Genomic DNA, 20,534 nt, shown 5'->3' on the forward strand with positions numbered 1-20,534 from the left:
TTACGGATTACTGATTGAAAGGGTCAAATACCGTACAAGGAAGGTAGTGGCCTGATTGCAACCGCGTTACAGCCACTCGCCGTCGTTTTCTGCTCCAAAGACTCCCCCCAGCCGTGGAACACTCAACTCGCCCACGTCAAGGAGAGAAATGTCGAGAAAGTCAAAAGAATTGGGGAAAGCCTCTGGCACCCGGTGAACCACCAAAGTCCCGAGCAAGTTTTGGAGCCCGTAGGAAGTTCGTCTCGTGTCGTTGAAAATCTCGAGCCCTGTGGGTCCTCCAGGGTTGTTCTTTGTGTCCAGAATCAACTGGATGATGTCGGCATATCGCTGAGCGCACAACCATCGGGTGGCCATGTGTCTCAGAACATTGAGCAGAGGCTCTAGGTCCGTCGGCGTGGACCCGTAGGCATTTTCGTAGCCCGTCGTCCAGAGAATGATAAGACTTCTCGTAGCGACCCATACGACAAAGGCAAACATCGGATGGAGTCGGTCAAGCTCTGGCGTCTGCAGCGAGCTTGCCAGTGACGCCACGGTTCGGATGGCCTGGCGGCAACGGCCACGAGCCGACGCAGACGGTCTGAGATAAGGTGACGTGGTAGATGGGAATGCAGCAACCGTGTACATTCGAATGTTGATGCTACGTCACGACGGGTCAGCGAGAATTTTACAAGGCGAGATTGGAGAACGCAAAGATCTTACAGATGAAAGGTGGCATGGAGCATGAACCACATTGGATCAAACGATGCTGGCCGCTCTCGGACCTCTTTGGGCAGATTCTCGAACCAGGTGGACATTGTGATGTCCAGTCGCCGAAAGATGCTTTGCCATTCCTGGCAGTGAGCAGGAAGCGACAAATTGACCGGCTGGATGAGGAGCTGATTTGAGCGATCCAGCAATGCAAGCAAATCAATGTTATGATGCCACAAACTAGCAGGGCAGTGGGTATGTGCGGGCTTCGCCTGCACTCCGGCTTGGAACCACTCGGGCGTCATTGTCTGACCCCAGTCCACGTCACTCGACGGATAGGGCAGTTTGATGGTCTTGGTGTCGATGCCACCGGACTGTCCGTGAGAGACGCTTGAGAAGCGATCCAGGCTGTAGATTGCCCAGAACAGGCGCCGCTTCTCCTCCACGGCGACATTCGACGAATCCATCCCATCATCAGGGTCTTCATTCCTTACCAGCGGAGTGTTGGTCTCTGGCGTCGTCGGAGAATGACTCTTCCCGAGACCCAGCTGGTGGGCCGCCGTGACAAGCATGGCCGTCAAGTTCAACGTTCTAGGACCTGGCCCTTGACCGATGGCATCCAGGGCTAAGAGGGCGAGTGCTTGAGTAGAGACCAAAGTACAGGTGTCGATGGCCTTCAACAAGACCTGCTCGCGGGAGGTTTTCACGAAGCGATCTCGCTCTTCGGGAGAAGGAGCCTGTTTCCTCCAAAACCGGAAAGACACCGCCACGATACCGTGAAGCAGGATCTGGCGCTCTGGCGTAAACATGTTGGCGGTAAAGTTCTGTTTGCAGAACAAAGGGATGTATGGATAAACGACTTCGAAGAACAACTCGACGAGCTCCTGCACCACCTGTACAGGTGGTAGCCCCCTCTCAGTGAGGTCTAGGGGTGGCAGACTCAAAGGAGCAGGTAGGCGTTCTATCAGTGGACTGGCAGGGAAGTAAGGCATTTCGGGTAGTTGTGACGATTGCCACATTTGGGCCTCTGGGCCATTTCTTCCAGATGGGCCTGCGTCACGAGCCGGAGCTTCGAGGACAGTACTTGAGGCGGCAATGTCAGGTCGGACATGGTTGAGGACGTCCTGGATCGACTGATTTATTTTGTCCATATTGCTTTCCAGAAGACTTAGGCGCTGCTCTATAGCCTTGCCATAGCCTGGACGTAAGCCAGGTTGGCCTTTCTCCCGGTAGACGCAAGCAGTGCCTAAGTCGAGGATATGAGTGTCCAAGTTCAAGCGAGAGCTGCACAAGGATTTGCCTTACCTGTACGGCGACAGGTGCCGCAATGTGGTCGGGAACTGTCACATCTTGTCTTTTTCTGCTTGCAGGTCTCACAACTATTGGATGCGAAATTAATGTTAGGCGATGGATGTGCAAGGAAAAAATGCGGGAAAAGGGATATAGAACATACGCTTTAGACAAGGTCCTGGGACGTTTGTTAGGTGACATGAGCATGTCACCGTCCGCCGTATCTTGCCCATCGGTGGACATGATGGAATTACATTCTCTTCGATCCGACGAAGGGGGATCAGCGACTGTGCATTTCAAAGTGACGAACTAGAGATGTCTGGCATGCTGGAGAGCCAAGGGTTGCGTGTAGCGAGTTTTGAGACGGAGAAACGCCGCTGGTTTAGTGCTGCAGGACACAAAGCACCTAGTTGGTGTACTGATGCCGAGGCCCTCTGAAGATGACAGTTACAATAAGCTATCTATCCAGGTTTACTACCCGGGCCACTACCACATGTAACGAGTGATATCGAGTCCCCTCGGCTCTCTGTCTCGTGCGAAGTGTGGACACGACTTTATATAATGTCTACTGAGAGTGGACTGTTTTTTATGATGCTACAGATAAAATCTCGATGCAAGAACTATTCGAGACAGATGACCAACAACGGCGTGGCAAAGCGAGGAAATGTACATGTCCCTCTTGGCTCAATCCAGGACTTTCTTTCCCCTGTCAGTACGACATCACTCCTGCCAGTCGCAGCACCTTGTCGGTGACCTGGGGCTTTTCCAGGGGTTCGGAACGGTGTCGAGGGTCGAGGGTGCCATCGGGCAGTCTTGCTTGCAGGTCTCGCAGCTTGATGTTATCATGCGGCCAGTGCGTGGTGGCTCCCCACGCGCTGAAGACACGCTTCTTCTCATCGAGGGCCTCCCTTGATGCCAGCTTCGCCGGGGCGTAGGCGGCGTAGATGACTGCCCTCGTTGTGGTGCTCTTCTCTGTAGGCTCCCCGCCCCAGTGAATGGTGCGCGAGTCCCAGAGGATCAGGTCGCCCGGCTCCGCGAGGACCTTCATTGGCTTGAGACCGCGCCTGGTGAAGAATTCCATGTCCTTGTCGTCGAAATAGCGGTTGTCCTTCCACTCCCAGCTGGACGGATCGGTCTTTGTGTCGAAGAACTCCTCGACGAGCTTGGAAGAGCCGGGAATGACCACCAGCGAGCCGTCTTCGGGACCGGCGTGGCTTAAGTTGATGATGCCCTGGATACAGTGCAGCCCGCGCTTTCGAGGGGCTTGGTCAATATGCGGCCATGGAGCACGGGGGGTCTTGAGGTTGGGCAGAGTGACATTCAGAGAATCAAACGAGACCAGCAAGTCGTGCGTACCCCAGATCCTGGCGAAAGCATCCATGACGCCCGGCTCCTGGCGAGCTTCCCACATGAACTTCTCATGGACGACAGAGTAGTGCTCGTAGGTATTTCTCTCTGTCTGAACTGGGAGCTTCTCCTTCTTCCAGGTCGACGGGTCATTCGGATTCAATTCAGGGTCAAAGGACTGAAGCCATTCGATCGCTTTCTGCCGGTAATATTCTGCCCGCTCTGGTGGAACGGCACCCTTCACGACAGCATAGCCCTGAGACTCCAGTTGGTCGAGCCAATCTCCCGTCGAAGCCGTCAATCTGTTGCCGTTGTTTAGCGCCGTGCTTTGTTAGAGACGCAAGGAGTCCTCCCAAGCTTACCTGAATGTGCTGTAGACGCGAGTGGAAGCAGTGATGGTTTCAGTAGCCATGTTGATGAGATTCTCCTGGACGATAACAGGAAGACACGTCGGTCATGGATTTGATGCCAACTACCCACGCTTAACCTCGGGCGTTTCTCTATATAACCCCGTCAAGGGGTCTAACGAAGCCTGTTGGCGGCATCATCCAGGGCGTCATGAGAGACACCGCTTCCCCCGGCGAATGTTTGTCCCGAGCAAGTCGAGAGCTAACCTTGCTACCCCTCCCTTGCGGGACATCATCGTCGCGGCTGTCAGGGGCTAAAGGTGTTGACAGCCTCGGCCTTCCCCCGAGGCTCCACCTTCAGGAAGCCACAGAATTGCAACAAACAGGGGCGAATGGATCTTCTGACAACTCGGCAGATGTTGATCCAGGAACGCTTCTGCGTGGCAATACTACCTTCCTATGCTTGCTGGTATACTACTTTCGTTACCCTGTGCGATTTCGGAAAGTTGCTCGGGAGGTACAAGGAAAAGCCCAATGTGGGCGGGGTTGAGAGCTCCCCTAGTAAGGCTCGACGTCGATTGCCCCTTAAGTAACCGGTCCAGGTTGGAAGACATTTCATACGTACCAAATTTTTTGGTTCTCTACACTGCGGCGAACACGGTTGGCAAGGCAAGAAGATGCGTATTCTCATCAGCGGGGCGGCCGGATTTTTGGGGCAGATCGTGTCCAAGGCTCTTCTCGAAGATGAGTCCCACGAGCTCATCCTGGCAGACATTATCGAACCGCCTGTCCCTCGCGGTGCCAAACATCCACGACGTGCAACGTCGGTGAAAGTAGACCTCGTGGAATCTTCTGCCAGCATCATTCCAGACCATCTGGATGCTGCGATTCTCCTCCACGGGATCATGTCCTCGGCGGCCGAGGCAGACTTTGAGCTTGGATATCGTGTCAACGTCGACGCGACGCGATCCATCCTGCTCAGCCTGGCGAAGAAGTGTCCCGGGGTGCGAGTCATCTACGCGTCGAGTGAGGCCGTGTACGGGACCCCCGTGCCCAAGAAGAACGTCACCGAGGCCGACATCCCGACCCCTGAGATGTCGTACGGCTGTCAAAAGGTCATATGCGAGACGCTCATCAACGACTTTACGCGCCGCGGCATGATCAACGGCTTCTCGCTCCGCTTCCCAACCATCTCCGTGCGTCCTGGCAAGCCGAGCCCCGCCGTTTCAGCATTCTTGTCGGGCATCATTCGCGAACCCCTGAACGGCCAGACGTGCACGGTGCCGCTCAAGGACCGTGCGTGGCGCCATTGGATGTGCTCTCCCAAGACGCTGGTGTACAACGTGCTTGTTGCTCTCCAGCTGCCTCGGGACGCACTCGCGCCGCACCGCAGAGCAGTCAACGTCCCCGGCTTTGCGGTCACGGTGCAGGACATGCTGGATGCTTTGGAAGAAGTCGGCGGCAAGGACAAACTGGCCTTCGTCAGGGAAGAAGAGGTCCCCGAACTGCGCTCGGTGCTGTACTCCTGGGCCGATGATTTTGACAACAGCCTCGGCCTCTCGTTGGGCATGAAGCAGGATACGTCTTTTGTGCAGTCTGTTCGCGATTATGTAGAGACCATGAAGGAAGCCTCGCCGAGTGAGACCAATACAGAATAACCATCAAGGCAATTTGCGGGAACTGGAATCTCTTGAATTGTCTATTAGCTTGTCGGCCTGCTCAACCCTGATACTTTACGCTCTATCTTTTGTCCACTGGCCCCAAATAAGGAAAGAAATAGCCTCCTACGCCTTGCCCGTGGACATCAACCAGTCCATATGGTACTCGACCACGGCCTGCATGGCATTTGTCTGTTCCTCTATCACCTTGGTCAGGGGGACTTTGCCAGTCAGCTCAGCCTGGACCTTTGTCCAGGCGGCGGCGACGGGCCCGTTGATGTTGACCTTGGCCATGCCGTGGGCGATGCACTTCCGGAGCAGCTGTTCGCCGAAGTAGTCCTCGTGGGCGCCGTGCAGGACGAGCCGGACGCGGTCACCGACCTGGTCGTGGATGCGCTGCAGCCGGGCAAAGTCCAGCTGCGGGCCCCGGGGTCCGTAGGCGCCGTGCACGTTGCCAAAGGCGGGCGCCAGCCAGTCGATGCCCAGGGCGACAAACTCCTCGGCCTGCTCAGGCGTCGTGAGGATCTCCTCCATGCCCGCCGTGTCGGCGATGCCGTCCTCGCTGCCGTTGATGCGGCCCGGCTCGCACTCGGTGATGATCCCCCGCGCGTTGCAGTACGCCACCAGCTCCCGGCTGAGACGCATGTTGTCCGTCTTCTCGTAGTGGCTCATGTCGACCATGATGCCGTCGTAGCCGCCCAGGTCCGCCGACCGCCGGATGATGTCGGGCGACTGCGCGTGGTCCATGTGCACGCCGATCGGCACCGTCGCTTTGTCGGCCGCCTCGGCCGCCGCATGCAGCAGCAGCCCGTCGGCGAATTCGATCGACCAGGGAAACAGTTGGATCAGGGCTGGCGACCGTTTGGCTTCGGCGGCGCGCACCGTCGCCAGTACTGCTTCGAGGTTGTAGCAGCACACTGCAGGAATGGCATATTTGCCGGCGTAGGCGGCGTCCACGATGGCTTTTGCGCGATTCGTCTTCAGTTTCATAGCAGCAGCAACAGCAGCAGCAGCATCAGCGTCAGTGCTAGCTATTCCATGCGTGCCGTTGACTCCGTTCGTCGTCGCCATGTTCTTTGAACCGCAAAAGAGAGGGTCACACTGCAGCCGAAGATTCAAGCCCAGCCCGGGCTAGAGGTGCGAAATCTGCAAGTTCTTGTACTGCTTCCACTCTCCCCTCGGCGAGAAAACATCGTGTCCAACTGCCCGAAATCGGACGCGCCTGTCGTGTTATCTGGTGCCGATGTCCTCTGCTCCTCTCTCTGCGGTCGGGGTATCATTCTCAAGGTCATGGAAAAGGAAAATGCCGGGGTGTGGACCACTGCATGTGCGAAGGGCTGGATGAGTGGCCCGATATCTGCTCAGGCATCGGGGAGACGGCTCCCTGGCTCTCACGCAGAATCGGCCAATTAAGTCGTCATAAAGGGGAATCTGAGAAGCACGAGAGTGATTGAATTCACTGGATATAGGATAAGTCCAGACCCAATGGTCGCTGCAGGCATTTGGAAACTGTTTCGTTCTCCACGTTTTCATCCACATCTTCGCGGCATATCACTACAATCTACGGAACTTCGCAAGGCCCTTTCCGCTCTTGTTGATGCTCTGATACGGACAAACATTTTGGATACGGATCTAAGCTTTGACCTCGACATGGGCAGTGCTGCTAGACTTGGTCTCATCGGCCTTGGTCGCTAGTGCTCCCTCTTCAGCGAGAATCTCGCGCTCCTCAACCTCCACGACGTGATCTCCAAATGCCGCTGCGATCTCCTCGAGAGTCTTCTGCTTGGTTTCCCTAAATAGGTGTCAGAAACCCGCTCCTGCTATTATACTGGGGGGTGTCACTCACGGGAACCACAGGTAAATGATGCCAAGGTATATAGCGCAGCAACCAACAAAAACGTAGTAGTAGTTTTCCCTGATGTTTTTGAAGGCGCTGGGCCCAGCCTCGGTGACTGGATTGTACAGAGTCAGCGGAAAATAACATAGATCAGGCCCAGAAAAGGTACGCACTGGCGACATTGACGACGTAGTGTGCCGTCGCAGCAACGCCCATGAACTTATTGCGAAGGGATACAGGGAGAACCTCGGCGCCGTAGATCCAAGTTACCGGGTTGATCAAGCTATCTAGTCTTTAAGTCAGTGATGTTGGCTGATTTGAACGTGCTGGGGGAAGAGACCTACAATATCCAACTGTGAACACGTAGATACCGAGAATGGCAAACCCCTTCCCAACGCGGTTGTTTGTATCTTGAAATTCGCGCTGCATGACGGCGGCATATATCTCGGTGACAATTGTCCAAGCGACGCCGAGGAGCAGCATCCTATCAGACTTTAGCTTACGAGCCACCTTGTCCGTGGGGAAAGACACTCACTTTCGGCGACCCCAAATGTCAGGAAGAAACCTGATGGATATGGCACTGGACAGGAAGGCGCAGGTGCCCCAAACCGCAGTCAGTGCCAGGACAGTTCGACTTTCGATACCTAGAGATTTGTAGAGGGTGGCTGTAATCTTGTGAGTCTACTTGCTGAGGCTTCCAGGTCATGGCCGCTTACTTTGGTAGTACTAGATCGGCGATGTCAATGAAATAATCTACAATGGACACTGACTTCGTGCAAAGCAACGCACCTGAATGACATTGACACCAGTCACCGCTGTCAAAACCTGAACTGCGATAGACCTAACCGCCCAGTCAGTAGACTGTAGACAACGTTGTACTTGGTGAAACGACGTACACCAAGACACGATGGCGATAGAGCTTGAATGCTTCCCCGAGAGACGGGAGGTGTCGCTCCATCTCGAACTCGATCTGAGATCTCATAAGGCCGAACTCTTGGATCACGTCGTGGGAATGCAAGTCACTGCGGATCTTGACGAATGCCTTGCGTGCTTCTTCGACTTTACCCTTTCGAAGCAGGTACCGGGGCGAGTTTGGCATAAAAGTCATGAGGCCAATCAACATGATTATTCCCCAAGGGATCTGGAGGCCGAGAGGAAGCCGCCACTGCAAGGTGCCATAGGGAGCATAGTTGCATGCGAATCCAACCCAGTTGGACACCATGATGCCGCAGGACAGACCGACTCCAGAGAGACCACCGATTAAGCCGCGCGACTTGGGACTGCTGATCTCGGACAGATAGATGGGGACGGTGGCACAAAGGGCACTAATAGAGACGTGAATGATTAGTTTCTGGGTTGAACAACTTCGGTTGAGCGTTGTAGATATATCCTTACCCCACCGCAATGCCGGTCAAAATGCGTCCAGCAAGCAGCTGGCCAATGTTGACCGCTGCCGTTTGGATGACGCATCCAATGGTAACAATCACACACAGCAGCTCCATGAAACCGATTCGACCCAGCTTGTCCGCGATCAGGATTTGTAAGACAGCACCAAATGCTTCGCCAGCGATGTAGATGGCGCCAACCTGTTTCTTGTCAGGATGTTTTCAACCGCGCATCTCTGCCGGGCTTGAAGGCCATTCCATACAGCTCCAACAAGACCAGGATCCGGATGGTTCATGTACTCGACCCAGCTCGGATGGGCGATAGCTGCATTCACCGTCACTCGTCATGGACAGGCCGCTGGAATTGAGTCTGCTTACTGGTTGTCACGATACCAGTATCGTATCCCTGCCATCACAATCACTATTAGTAGGCGGGCAAGAAGCTAGCAAGCCACAGCATACGTATAAGAATGTGCCCAGAGAGGCGAAGAGGGCAATGCCCAAGGTATATCGATTGCTGGACATGGTGACGGGTTCACGTCTTTCAACGGAAACAGTGATCCTGAAGGACGAGGACAGCTCAGGGCATCCATCAGAGTAATATCTTCAACATCCACCTCCGCCTGGCTAGACCACCGAGAAGAGCGGCTCGTTGGTTAGCGTTGTCAGATGCATCTCTGCGGGGTGTTAATACCCCGGGTTTTGCGGGGGGGAGTGATTGAGCTTGTGGGGATCGCGGCTCATTGTCGACCCGGAACAAGGCTAGGGATTCCAGCGACGGCGAATAAATTCGGTAGAGAAGTCCATGTAGGTGGCCTGCGAGCCGGTGACTGGCAAGTCAGTCGAATGTTGCACCGGACCCAGCCGAACCAATTTTGTCGCCGCTTTGAGGGCAGTCGTTCTCTTCTCCAAGTGCCGAGATAGTCGACTACCTGGTGACTTGAGCAGAGGTAGAGCCTAGGGAGAAAGGCATTGTGTTGGACGTTGGTGCAATCACCCATCCCTCACCGCATAGAAATATCCGAGTTCCACCCCCGGGCACTTCGCTCATCACCGCACACGGTTCCTAGGTAAAACGGCAAAGCGGTCTCCTCTGAATTTATCATATTGCAATATGGACCCGGTCGTTTCGGCTTCAAAAATGGGAGTTGGACCAAGATGGGAGTAAGAGTAAGGAAGAGTGGGGGGACGAGGACGAGGACGAGGACGACGTAGCTTGGCGCACTTCTTATTGATGCAGACACGAGGCTTCAGAGCGACACAGGGTGCGAGGTTGCTCCCCACGACACAGGCAAAGGTTCTAGGATTCCATCTATTCATACATATGCCTCATTTCTCGTACAGCACTCTGACACATGGTCATGACATCTAGTGACTTTCCCACACTTGCTGGCCCATGGAAATCAGCCGATTGAACAACTCGTCTCTTTCCTTCATGGCCATGGCGCGGTACCGCGATCCGTCCTTGGCGACGATCTCAATGCCGTCCTTGACCTCCCTCTCCGTCGCCCACCCGACCACGATCTTGCCCTTCCATCCCAGCCCACCGATCTTCTTCACCTCCACTATATCCATAATGGACACCGCCCAATCTGGGTCACGAGGCATGCTCTCCACGTTTTCTTCATCATCAAGATGCGTCGTGAAATATACACATGGTGAGGCAGGCCTCCTGCCACTTGGCGGTGAAACCGAGCTGTCAATATAGACGGCGCCCTTCCGACCATGATATCTCGCCGTGAATGCCACGGGCCCCTCCCTGGCTTTGCGTCTCAGTTCTGCTCGTGAAGGAAGCACGCCCAACTTCTCCTTCGCCTGGCCAGAACCCATGGTGGCTTTCACCGTGTCAGTAGTCAGTTTGGTCTCTACTGCGCCGGCAGTGGTGGTCTTGAATGCAGAGAGGATCTTGGCGCCGAAGCCGCCCTTCTTCTTGGGTTCTTGGGTTTCGGTGGTTTGGGTGCCGCTGGGTTGGTCGACAGTAATGACATCTTCGATTTCGGAATGCGACGCATCTAATCCGCCTTCGGTGATGGCTTGCTTGTCGAGCTCGGCCGGCTTGTCAGGCGGCGCTTCATAAGAATTGGGCGGCGGCGGCAGAGGAGCACGGTTGGCCTCGCCAATGCGCAGTAAAGTGATGGTCAGCTGAGCATTGGTCGGCACGCCTTTGAGGAGAGTGTTTCGGATCTCGAGGTACTTGGGCCAGTCTGGGATCTTCTCGTTCAACAATTGAAGAGCTCGTCTGATTAAGGGGTCGGAGAAAAAGCCGAAGCCGGCGACGAAGGTCGATCCTTTCATGACCCATTGAGCAGGTGTGATCAGGGAGATCAGAAGAATTGGCACAAAGATTGCACCAAGCTGAAGACGATTCTTTTGGGGAAAAGGGGGTGTTGCTGCCAAAGCATTGGCAAGGCGTTCCCACATGTCAGAGACCTCTCCAATGCCGTGCATGATCGATCGAACTTGTTTCCACATCGCATCCTCCATTGGCTTCTTTGCCTTGTCCTGGACGGTATCTGGATCACCACCTTGAGCAGCCGAAGAAGCATCTGCCGCGGTTGCAGCGATCTTGGTTGGATCGGGCATGCCTTGATCCAAGGTCTTGCTACCGCCTTGATCATCGGGGCTTGCCTGATCGTGACGGCCAGCAGCACTCGAGAGGGCCACAGAAGCGATGCCGGAGACCAAATTACTAGCTTCTTGCTCAACAGCCTCGCCTTTGTATTTCTCTGGTGCCCCAGTGACACTATCATGACTGCCCAACACGCCAGCCTTTGGTTTCTGGACTCCACCTGTCTTATGACTGACCAGAGCGAGGGGCGCCGGAGGGAACAGGATGCTCCGAGACCGAGGAACGGTGATGAGGACGATGATCATGGCGAGCAAGGTGGGCACAATGAAGTCGAACAGCCAAGCCAGAAAGTAAACCGCAGCGAAGCCAGCGGTCCGGCGGGGTTCGCGCCAGGATCTCAACCTTGCAATGTGTTTTCCAAAGGCGATGAGTCCGACGATGACGGTCATGTAAAGACGTTGAATGTTGGAGCGGAGCTTGTCGGGGGAGAATTCCTCGTCATCGGCGGTGTTCAGGTCCAATCCTCCAGGAGGCGCCTGAGGAATGGCTCTGACATGGTACATTTGCTGGCAGTGCGGTAAGCGTGTGTTCCACGAAGCAGCCAAAGAGGAGAGACGCTTGCCTTGTTGAATCTCCTGATCAAGGTCCACAGTTCATCGTTGGGCAGGCCGCCGACCAAGTTATCTACACCCACCGCGTTGGCTTGCCATCCTAGATTGGTTGTTCTGTCCTCCTTACCGGCCCTCTGAACAGCGCCCTGGACTTCATGGTCCCCTGTCGCTCCTGTAGCTAATTGGTGACTTGTCGTGGTATTTTGGGCCAGGGGAGCATTCGAGGTTACCGCAGCAGGTTTCGTAGCTTGAGTGATTCCTTGATGGTACTCTGAATCGGGGGGTTCTTCTGCTCGAGGGGTATCGCAGCCGTCGCGGAAGACGTACCCTGGGGTGGGCATGTTGAAGATGGGATTGGAGAGCAGAGACGACCAGTCTGGAAAGAGGAGAGGTGGTATGAAGAAGGGAAGGGGTTTTGAAGTTGGTGGAAGTGATGAATGCTCTCCTGCTGCCAGTACTGCTCCTACGTCATTGTCATTGGCTTCATTTTACGAATCTCAAGCCATTGACAACTTTTCCCCGCCATGGCCACCAATCGATCCTTGTCGCCAATCGTGTCGCCAAGTCGTGGCCGACTCTCTGAGCCTATTATATATAACTATTCATGGCCCAGTTGGCAGCCCTGGTGGCCCCGCTTCATGTCTCTCTTCCCTGTTCCCTGTTCCTTGTTCTTGCCAGAATGAGACGAGATCAGATTCCCGCCCAGATATAGACCCTGGTCACTGACACCCAAGGCAAAACAAGGGCGTGGATGACGACAAGTTTCCGGAAGATATCAGGTGTTCCCCATGTTAAGCACTTGTACCCTCTATCACAGATGCCCACCGCAATACTTCGAGCGGGAGCAGAATTCCTTTTGGTCAAGTTCCGCTACCATATCGTCAAAGATTCCCAGTGTATATATATGTCCTTGTGTTCTTGGTGCCTCGTATCTCATATCCAAGCTCTTTGCCAATTCCAATGCGTTGCCCATATTGCCCCGCTACGTCCAGTCCATGAACGGAATCCCTCTGACCACGCCAGATTCGGTCGGCGCTCTTATGCAACTGAATAATATGTCTCATGTAATGGCCCCGCCTGTGCCATCGTATACGGTTTCCCATGCACGTATTTACTCCTCATTGGCTCTTCATCAATCGCGCAGTGGATCTGTCCATCTCTTCCTTTAAACCATCCCAATCCGTACCTCTTGTTGATGTTTTTCAGCCTCGTTTCCATGGCCTTGTTGTTCAGTGTCTCTGTATCAACAAAATCCGTAAGCATGTTGCTGGCATAGATGAAGGCCAATACTGCCGCAATGGTGGACGGCTCCCGTGGCAGGAAGGGGTGTCGCCGTCGAAGATATACGAATGACGTCGTGAAAATGACAAACAGCAAGATGAACATCGACAGAATGAGTGAAGTCCAGAACGAAACGAACGTCTCGTCGCCGTTGGACCTGTCCTCCCCGTGACTGCCCACGTGCATAAAGTCCTCCGAGTTGACCGAGAAGGAGCTCACAGTCACCGTCAGGATATCCAACAACACCGAGGATACCCCCACCAGTGCCAGGAGGTAGTGGCCATTAAGGAGGGCTTTGAAAGGCATAAGCCCGTACACAGTCGCTTGGTAGTCCAGCGTGAGGCTATTTTCGGGTCTGGCGTTTCCTCTGGAGAGCTGATAAAAGGGTTCCATGAGTCGAACATCGGACTCAAACGTGCTGAAGAACAGCTTCAAGCCAGTGGCAATCAGAATGGGCAGCCATGGGGCAGCATTCGGTACTACCCTAGCTTTGGTCAACGTGATGATGGGGATCGATATGAGACAGAAAACCATAAAGGCCAGGAACGGAATAGCCGCTTGCATCTGGAGCATCAACGGATGCGGGCTAGTGAGCTTTCTTTCGCTGTCCTGCGGCGGCTCACTCTTAGAGCTCCATTCACCCTGCCAGATGGAAGATTTGTAGAGCACGTATCGTCGATGCGCCAGTCGTTTGTGGATCTTTGCGCAGTTTGCTTCGTCTAATCCGGCGAAATCTTGGAGGATGTGCGACTTGGTGGCCATCGAGGCAATCCCGGCGATGCCCTTCGGGTCGCTGAGCAAGCCAGACTTGCGCCGCAACTGAATGAACAGTATGACAAGCACAATTGCCACGAAGACATAGCTTGCCGACAGGGCCCGAGACCAGCCCGGCGAGATTCGCACCCAATAATGCTTTTCATCGCCGGGGCACCCGTCCGCATTGCACCGGGGATCTGGATTCGTGGCAAAGGTGATGGAGGGGTTTTGTAGGGCAGGTGACACCATCGAGGCAACAATGTTGCCCGTGGTTGAGAAGAACACGGCCCACTGTCGGAGTCTAAAGGCCTTGAATGGGACGAAATACTGGAACATGGTCAAATGATCCAAATTTAGGCTGGCCGCCGCTGAAGCTCCTCGAGGTCGGGATAACTGATAGAACGGTTCAAGACGGCGAATGTCGAAATCCATGATTGAGAACAGGACGGCGTAGACGATGGCGATCATCGTCGGAAGATCTGGATCCGCGTTAGCAGAGTGGACCTGGGGATCAGCGGTGTTTACTGACACTTCCACGCAAAGAAGTCCCAAGTCGAAATCTCAGCCACAGCATCGAACGCTAGGATGCCACTCTTTTCCCGGACGCTTTTGAAGGATCTCTGACACAGGTACTCCTGAAATCCCGCCAAACCCAAAGCAAGCACTGCTAAGGAGCAAATGTACCAGCTTCGCATTGACCATGGTTTCCAGTTGGGGATGTCCGGGTCCTCGGGAAAGAAGTAACTCTTCGTTTCCTGGGGCAAGACGCTTTGCCTCATGGACATGGCGTCGAAGTTGCGACTCTGGCGATCTTCAGAATTCCCGCCATCCAGAGTGCTCAAGTCAACTATTTCTTCGACCTCGACGATCATGTTCTTCTTGTGCGCCAGATCCTGGCCCAAGTCGCGCACCGTCTTGCTCCGGTCGATGCCCGAGCTGTCAGCGCTGCGTATTCCTCCAGTCCCTCTTCGTACTATCCTGGTCGGATCACGCCTCAGTTGCACACCTACACCCTTCATTCCGTCACCTACCGAAGCGCGCTTCTGCACAAACGAGCGAAAATCGGGTTTTCCGCTGGTCTTGTTCACGCGCACGTACTCGGTATGCTCATCTTGGAGGCGCTCAGCGTCGGGGTTTGACAAGTCGGTCAGCTCCCAGCCCATACCCTCCAACGACGAGATATCTACGATCGCTCCTTGGCCATCCTCGCCATCATCCAGAGTGGCATACTCCCGGCCTTTGGAACGTTTGGTGGATCGAAAAGTGCCTCGTGACATAGGATTGATTTTGGTGGTCAACCGCCGGAGCACCGACGAAGCAGCGGATTGCCCTGCGCTAAACCGGCGAGCCTTAGGCGGCGATCCTGGTTCTACCAGGTCGTACGATTCATCTCGCATACTCTCGGTTTCGTCAATCGACTTCACTCGTTCGTCTCCAGAATGACCCCGTGAATGTCGCCGATAGTAAGGACCGGATTGTGTCGCATCAATCGAGCCAGTAACTCCGGGCGAGCCCTTCCTCTCGAGAAGTTCGACATTGTCTGGAGTCGAGGTGCCCGGCAGAGGCATTGAACCGAGATCGTACTGTTCGTGATCCATGTTGACAATGGTGAAACCTCAATTGAGTTGCGACGTGTCGGATAGAGGCGGGGTCATCTGTGGTCCATAATTGTTTCGACGGTGAACAAAGTCAATGAAGGCATGCTTCGATAGCGTGATTCAATTCCTCGTAAATGGCGCCCCAAAACACCCCCCGTAGAACCTATCCGGAGCCGATCATTCGTTGTTGCCAAATATCGCGGTACGGCCTGGATTACTCGTCCGGACGACAGCAAGACAGGTTCGTTTGGCAGGAAATGCTCGGGGCAACCAAGGAATGGCGGTGTCAATGTGGAGGAGAGGCAATGAAATCCCAGCCGTCAGCAAGACGTTTGTAGCTTTGACCCTTTTGGTGAGCAGAGGGTGATGATGTTGCTATTATCAATCCCCCGACTCGCAACAGATAAGCGACTGGGGTTGGGGAAATTGGGACGCGCCTGTTGAATCAGGAGCTAGACTCTGACTCGTAAGGCTGGCGTTGGGCGGCGCATGTACGAGGACTCCGTACCTGAGTAGAAGTGCTCCAAACTTGGGTTCGGTGGAAAGCCACCTGTCACCTGTGTGCAACATGCATCATGCAAGGATCAACGACGCATGGCACAAGATGCACAGCTTTTCGAGAATGGGGGGGGAAATAAAGGAAGGAAGAGGAAGCGGCCCAAACTGAAACGTGACGGCGATAAGGAGGCCGCTTAGGTTTTCAGCTCGTCTTGGGAAGAGATGATTCTGGCCATCGTGGAACAAACCATGCGGCGCAACACGAGGGAGAGAGCAGCAAAAGGACAGGGGCTGTTGGGTGTGTGGCACTGGGACAATGGGATTTGGCCAGTGACTTTCTCGGCGCCACGAATACTAATAATATTAAGAGTCTCGGTCCAGAATCGAGGTTCCGGATATGGCGCCATGCTGGATGCCCGTTAGCCAGGCCCAGTATGCGCCCCCTCCCCCTAGCCACACCTTTTGGGAAGATTCGCCCTGTAAGGAACACGCTGAACACTCTGGTCACTCCGTACTCGTAGGACGCCTGGCCCTGCTCAACGCGTCCTGATTTGTTACTGCCGACGGACTACAGCGAGGATCTTCCGGACTGGCCATCTAACTGTCGGACTATCCACTGCAGCGTCAGCACCAGCCTGCTCGTCTGCACCCTATCCGGACCGGCATTCTCTGCCTGCATATGTTTGCTGTTTCCCAGAAAGAGGCCTCATGCTTCACTGCAGAATTTGGGGTCCAAAAGCCTTTGACCCTATACATCGGCCACAATCCGACAACATCCCTTCGACTATGGCATACGGAACCCTTCTAGCTCGGTATTTTTCCTGGCTCTGCTAACAACTACATGCCATTTCTGACGGGTGTGGGAGTGGTCAGGCGACTGATCAATCGGGGCGGGAGGTGTTGGGCGTGTTGTTTTCTCTCGTGGTTCAGGCATGTTTCATCCTTCGAAAAAGGACGTTGTCCAGGATGGTCCATAGGCAGGCGCGCCTTTATTGGTCAAGGAGTGTGGTCCTTTACTCTCTTTGCAAGATGACCATCAAGCCCATGATCCCCAGCATGACCGTCTTTAACCAAGGGTGCTCGCTAAGCATGATGGTCACGTATCCAACTGCTGGCACATATCCGCGGACACTGCCAATAATATCCTCTTTCCTGTCCAGATAGCTCTGGCCGCGCGCGTAGAGTTCCGTGTCGTCGGCGACGTTGTTGTCGCCTTTCGTGAGGAGTTTGGGAGCAGCTTTCGAGAGGTTCCCGCTAAGATCGAGGGTTAGTCGAACAGATTCCGCTCTCCGGAGGGTAGATGGATGTCTGTACCTCTTGTCCGCTTTGACAGGGGCCGCAGCTGCATGACTGCGGACGACGCGATGAACAATGGGAATATCCTTGTCCTTGACGTTGTAGACGACAATTTCCCCAACCTCGGCCGTTTTGTCTCGATTCCAGAGGAACAGGAGATCACCCCGTTGAAAGGCAGGTTCCATCGACCCACTCAGCACCACCACGATAGGCGAGGGCGAGTCTGCAATCACTGAAAGAGACTTCCACAGCATAAAGGCCGTCGACAGGACCAGGGCAAAGTTCAGCACCTGCGACAGTGATTGCCGGGGATTGGAAAGGTATGGCGCAAGAAACGGTAGCATGGCGACGGTCCGGTGGACACCAGGTCTCAAAGGAAGCTTCTTAAAGTGAGAGGTGCAACATTGACGTCGAGGATGGTCGCCACGGAACGAACTCAACAGGACAACAGTAGTCTCGGTGCGCAGGTAAATGTTGTGTAGCGCATACTCGGTACGAGACGAGGAGGGTACACTGCCCAAAGACAGGTGGCAGAAATTCGGGCTAGGGAGGCATTTCTTCCGGGGTTGACCCGGCCAGTGAGGCTCGCCCACAGCGCATGAAACTTACGGAGCACTCAGTACAAAAAGGTAGAACCAGACAACCACCATCATCTGGGAACATTTAATTAACGCTCTTTCACAAAATAGACTGCGTAGTTCTTGCCGGCCATAACACTCCATCTCATCACCCTCGTTATGAGCCAGAGCTGCAGTCAGAAACAAACAACATACACCTCACTCAGAGAGCACAGTCCGATTCTGCCCAAACCCAGCCTGTCAATCGATTCGCAATGTCACTGGCGTAGCAGCGGGTTGAGTATCCACCCTCGTCTAGGTTACCGCTCTCTGCGATTGACCCGGTATTGTATTGTCGGGCAGTCCGATAGTATGCCTTCGCGTCCTTGCCCCCAACTTGACTCAGTATGCCAGCGAGGCCATCCCCACTCAAGGTTCCAGCGGTACCACCAAGGACCATGCCAGTAATCTCAGAGGCAGGACACGGAGTCTGGATGTTTCCATTCGAACTGCAAGAGAAACCGCCGTTGTGAGCCTGCGTCAGACCTGGATTGGGTACACCGTTGTCAGTCGTTCGGAAGCGAACGCAGCCATTGGATTCTTGAAGGAGGATTGCCAGGATGAAGCAGTGGTTCACGTTGATTTGGGATGAAGCGGACTGCACTGCGTCCCAGATCTGGCCGATTTCTTCGTCGCTGTTGTCAGGCCCATTATCGGATCCTAGGTTGACACACGACACCTGCTTGAAGGTTTTATTCGCGTTGAACCTGCAAAGATATCAGTCGAGTTGAGGAAGGCTGCTCTCGTCTCCTCACATATCTTCGAACGAAACCCATTGCGCCATCTCCGGCCAGCCAGCTGACGCCGAGCCGTCGCCAGAATAGGTTCTGTACATGTCGCTTCCCGCACCAGCGCCATCGTTGATGTCGGTTGGATGGTTAGCAGCGCCCAGGGCAAACACCTGGTTCGATGCACGAGCAGAGAGGGGAGCAGGACCGACAAGGCCGAGTAAGGACGCGGCACACAGGTGCTGCGGGACGTGTTAGTTCGAAATGACAATGGCGAGCTTTCGCAAACAGTTCAACTCACGATCAGGCGCATGGTTGCGGGACACTTCGACGCCCGCTTGTCGGCCACCGATAAAAGACAAATAGTCATCGTGATGGATGTGCTCATGGTGTCTCTACTGTGCGGAAACCTGATGATTTGGGATGTCCATGAAACAGCATTTTCCTGTTGCGTCCGCAGGATACTCGTATGTTCCATCACCGCATGATATCCCCGCCCGACACAGCGCCGCCCCTTTTCTTCCCAGCATCCATAGCGACAAGTCCGCATCCATGGTGGCTATCGGTCCAAGTTTTCCGAATGTCTCGGTAATATCTAGTGTTCCTACGCCTTTTCGCCCTCAGGCAAAGAAAATTGGCGGCTCACCTCGCAGCGCCCTATATCGATTAGTGGCAGCCTCCAGGCGAACAGCGCCCTTGACGAGGAAGGGCCAGTCGTCTGCAAAGCCTTGAGTGACCTCCCAACTCTCAGTAACATCCGGTTCGCCCCATAGCACGCACCCATGTTTCAAAGCAAGGTCGATCTCATGCCATGTATGCCTGCCGGCAATCGCCATACATAGCCTTCCCTCTAAGGGATGTTTTTCGATATACCAGTATTCAATAGCATTGTCTCTGACAACAGAGTCAGGAAAGATGTCGAAGCATGGGTGGTGCGCCACGGTTCGTTGGAGGAATGTCGGCTGAAAATCCGGGGCTAGAGTCGAAGTGTCAATATTCCCAGAGATAAAAGGACTGTCCGAGGCCCAAGACGCCATAAGGTGCATTTCGAGGTTCAACGCTCTAATGTTCTTAGCAAGTCCCCGGAAGACATTGTAGTACATGAGGTTAAGAAGCTGATCTTCCGGGCTGGGAATGAACGTGTGGTAGCGTATGTCTATGGCGTGGATGATGTTTTCTTCGAACTTGACGGGATCTGAATCTGTCACCGAGGCGTCTTGGTCGTCGAGCTCGACATTGATAGAACCAACATGCAGCATTGTCTCTTCAAGTCTTCGACACCACGACTGCACGAGCCTATGTTTATGATGACGGCGTGATGGCTTGGACGAATCGGTAGACATCGTCACGTTGGTTTGTGCAGAGAGCTTGCCAGCAGCAGATATCAAGGATCTTAGAGAGATGGGACCGTTTGATATCTTCTCATCCTTCACTCCGACCACAAAGACGCCAACACCGGGGAGGGTGGGCGACCGGTTGCGACGGCCGCTCTCGGGCTCAATGCCGGCTTCAGCCATGGTCCTCTTCCGAAGCAGCTTTTGTTCGGCCTGCCGTTTCCCTGCGCACCTTCATTAGCCGAGGGAATACGCGTCAGAATGTGAGAACCCAACTGTATGCCCGTCGATTCAGACGGTTTTGCAGTCGGCGTCGCTCTTTGACGTCCATTTTGCCAGCCCACAACTCATCCACGCTCCGAGCCTCTGGATGGCCCATAAGCGTCACATCAAAGATGTCATGGTCTTGCGTGGGGTCCATCACTGCCACTCCCTCGCCTTCTCAGCTTGACTTCGCGGATGAAGGATTGTCTGCAATAGATTACTACGGAACCGGTCGAACGAAATTTGAGGGTGCCACACGAGTTTTCTATCCTGTGGTGAACGATGAATTGGCCAGAAAGCGTCCATTGTTGAGAGATAGAGCTAGGTTTTGAAGCACGGATAGAGAAAGAGAGTTCAGGCCGAAGCGGATGGTATATTTGCTGGGTTCACTGATTACTATTCAACAATTTGGCTGACACGTCGGTGACTCG

General features: G+C 54.4%; 10 protein-coding genes across 10 annotated transcripts; 1 reads left to right on the top strand and 9 right to left on the bottom strand.

The window, feature by feature from the left end:
- Positions 1-66: 66 nt before the first annotated feature.
- On the bottom strand, positions 67-2,220 carry Z519_05209 (uncharacterized protein; the record flags this gene model as incomplete). Its single annotated transcript, XM_016762950.1, has 4 exons — positions 67-637; positions 700-1,933; positions 1,993-2,066; positions 2,141-2,220. The coding sequence occupies 4 exons, from the start codon at positions 2,218-2,220 to the stop codon at positions 67-69; spliced, it is 1,959 nt and encodes a 652-aa protein (XP_016620563.1).
- A 466-nt stretch (positions 2,221-2,686) lies between these two features.
- Positions 2,687-3,736, bottom strand: Z519_05210 (uncharacterized protein; the record flags this gene model as incomplete). Its single annotated transcript, XM_016762951.1, has 2 exons — positions 2,687-3,626; positions 3,687-3,736. The coding sequence occupies 2 exons, from the start codon at positions 3,734-3,736 to the stop codon at positions 2,687-2,689; spliced, it is 990 nt and encodes a 329-aa protein (XP_016620564.1).
- A 612-nt stretch (positions 3,737-4,348) lies between these two features.
- Positions 4,349-5,329, top strand: Z519_05211 (uncharacterized protein; the record flags this gene model as incomplete). The annotated part of the gene is made up of 1 exon (XM_016762952.1): positions 4,349-5,329. The coding sequence occupies one exon, from the start codon at positions 4,349-4,351 to the stop codon at positions 5,327-5,329; it is 981 nt and encodes a 326-aa protein (XP_016620565.1).
- A 126-nt stretch (positions 5,330-5,455) lies between these two features.
- On the bottom strand, positions 5,456-6,400 carry Z519_05212 (uncharacterized protein; the record flags this gene model as incomplete). The annotated part of the gene is made up of 1 exon (XM_016762953.1): positions 5,456-6,400. The coding sequence occupies one exon, from the start codon at positions 6,398-6,400 to the stop codon at positions 5,456-5,458; it is 945 nt and encodes a 314-aa protein (XP_016620566.1).
- A 561-nt stretch (positions 6,401-6,961) lies between these two features.
- Z519_05213 (uncharacterized protein) lies at positions 6,962-9,076 on the bottom strand (the record flags this gene model as incomplete). Its single annotated transcript, XM_016762954.1, has 12 exons — positions 6,962-7,121; positions 7,176-7,281; positions 7,340-7,453; positions 7,511-7,650; positions 7,702-7,831; positions 7,883-7,892; positions 7,956-8,007; positions 8,063-8,491; positions 8,562-8,752; positions 8,815-8,876; positions 8,930-8,957; positions 9,014-9,076. 12 exons carry the CDS (start codon positions 9,074-9,076, stop codon positions 6,962-6,964), a joined length of 1,485 nt encoding a protein of 494 aa, XP_016620567.1.
- Positions 9,077-9,919: 843 nt separating this feature from the next.
- Positions 9,920-12,072, bottom strand: Z519_05214 (uncharacterized protein; the record flags this gene model as incomplete). The annotated part of the gene is made up of 2 exons (XM_016762955.1): positions 9,920-11,686; positions 11,737-12,072. The coding sequence occupies 2 exons, from the start codon at positions 12,070-12,072 to the stop codon at positions 9,920-9,922; spliced, it is 2,103 nt and encodes a 700-aa protein (XP_016620568.1).
- Positions 12,073-12,769: 697 nt separating this feature from the next.
- Z519_05215 (uncharacterized protein) lies at positions 12,770-15,366 on the bottom strand (the record flags this gene model as incomplete). The annotated part of the gene is made up of 2 exons (XM_016762956.1): positions 12,770-14,247; positions 14,298-15,366. The coding sequence occupies 2 exons, from the start codon at positions 15,364-15,366 to the stop codon at positions 12,770-12,772; spliced, it is 2,547 nt and encodes an 848-aa protein (XP_016620569.1).
- A 1,511-nt stretch (positions 15,367-16,877) lies between these two features.
- On the bottom strand, positions 16,878-17,504 carry Z519_05216 (signal peptidase complex catalytic subunit SEC11; the record flags this gene model as incomplete). Its single annotated transcript, XM_016762957.1, has 2 exons — positions 16,878-17,118; positions 17,179-17,504. The coding sequence occupies 2 exons, from the start codon at positions 17,502-17,504 to the stop codon at positions 16,878-16,880; spliced, it is 567 nt and encodes a 188-aa protein (XP_016620570.1).
- A 436-nt stretch (positions 17,505-17,940) lies between these two features.
- Z519_05217 (uncharacterized protein) lies at positions 17,941-18,818 on the bottom strand (the record flags this gene model as incomplete). The annotated part of the gene is made up of 3 exons (XM_016762958.1): positions 17,941-18,484; positions 18,533-18,747; positions 18,807-18,818. 3 exons carry the CDS (start codon positions 18,816-18,818, stop codon positions 17,941-17,943), a joined length of 771 nt encoding a protein of 256 aa, XP_016620571.1.
- A 307-nt stretch (positions 18,819-19,125) lies between these two features.
- Positions 19,126-20,260, bottom strand: Z519_05218 (uncharacterized protein; the record flags this gene model as incomplete). The annotated part of the gene is made up of 2 exons (XM_016762959.1): positions 19,126-20,063; positions 20,116-20,260. 2 exons carry the CDS (start codon positions 20,258-20,260, stop codon positions 19,126-19,128), a joined length of 1,083 nt encoding a protein of 360 aa, XP_016620572.1.
- Positions 20,261-20,534: the final 274 nt, after the last annotated feature.

This window comes from Cladophialophora bantiana (genome assembly GCF_000835475.1).
Source record: "Cladophialophora bantiana CBS 173.52 unplaced genomic scaffold supercont1.7, whole genome shotgun sequence".
Lineage (NCBI taxonomy): Eukaryota > Fungi > Ascomycota > Eurotiomycetes > Chaetothyriales > Herpotrichiellaceae > Cladophialophora > Cladophialophora bantiana.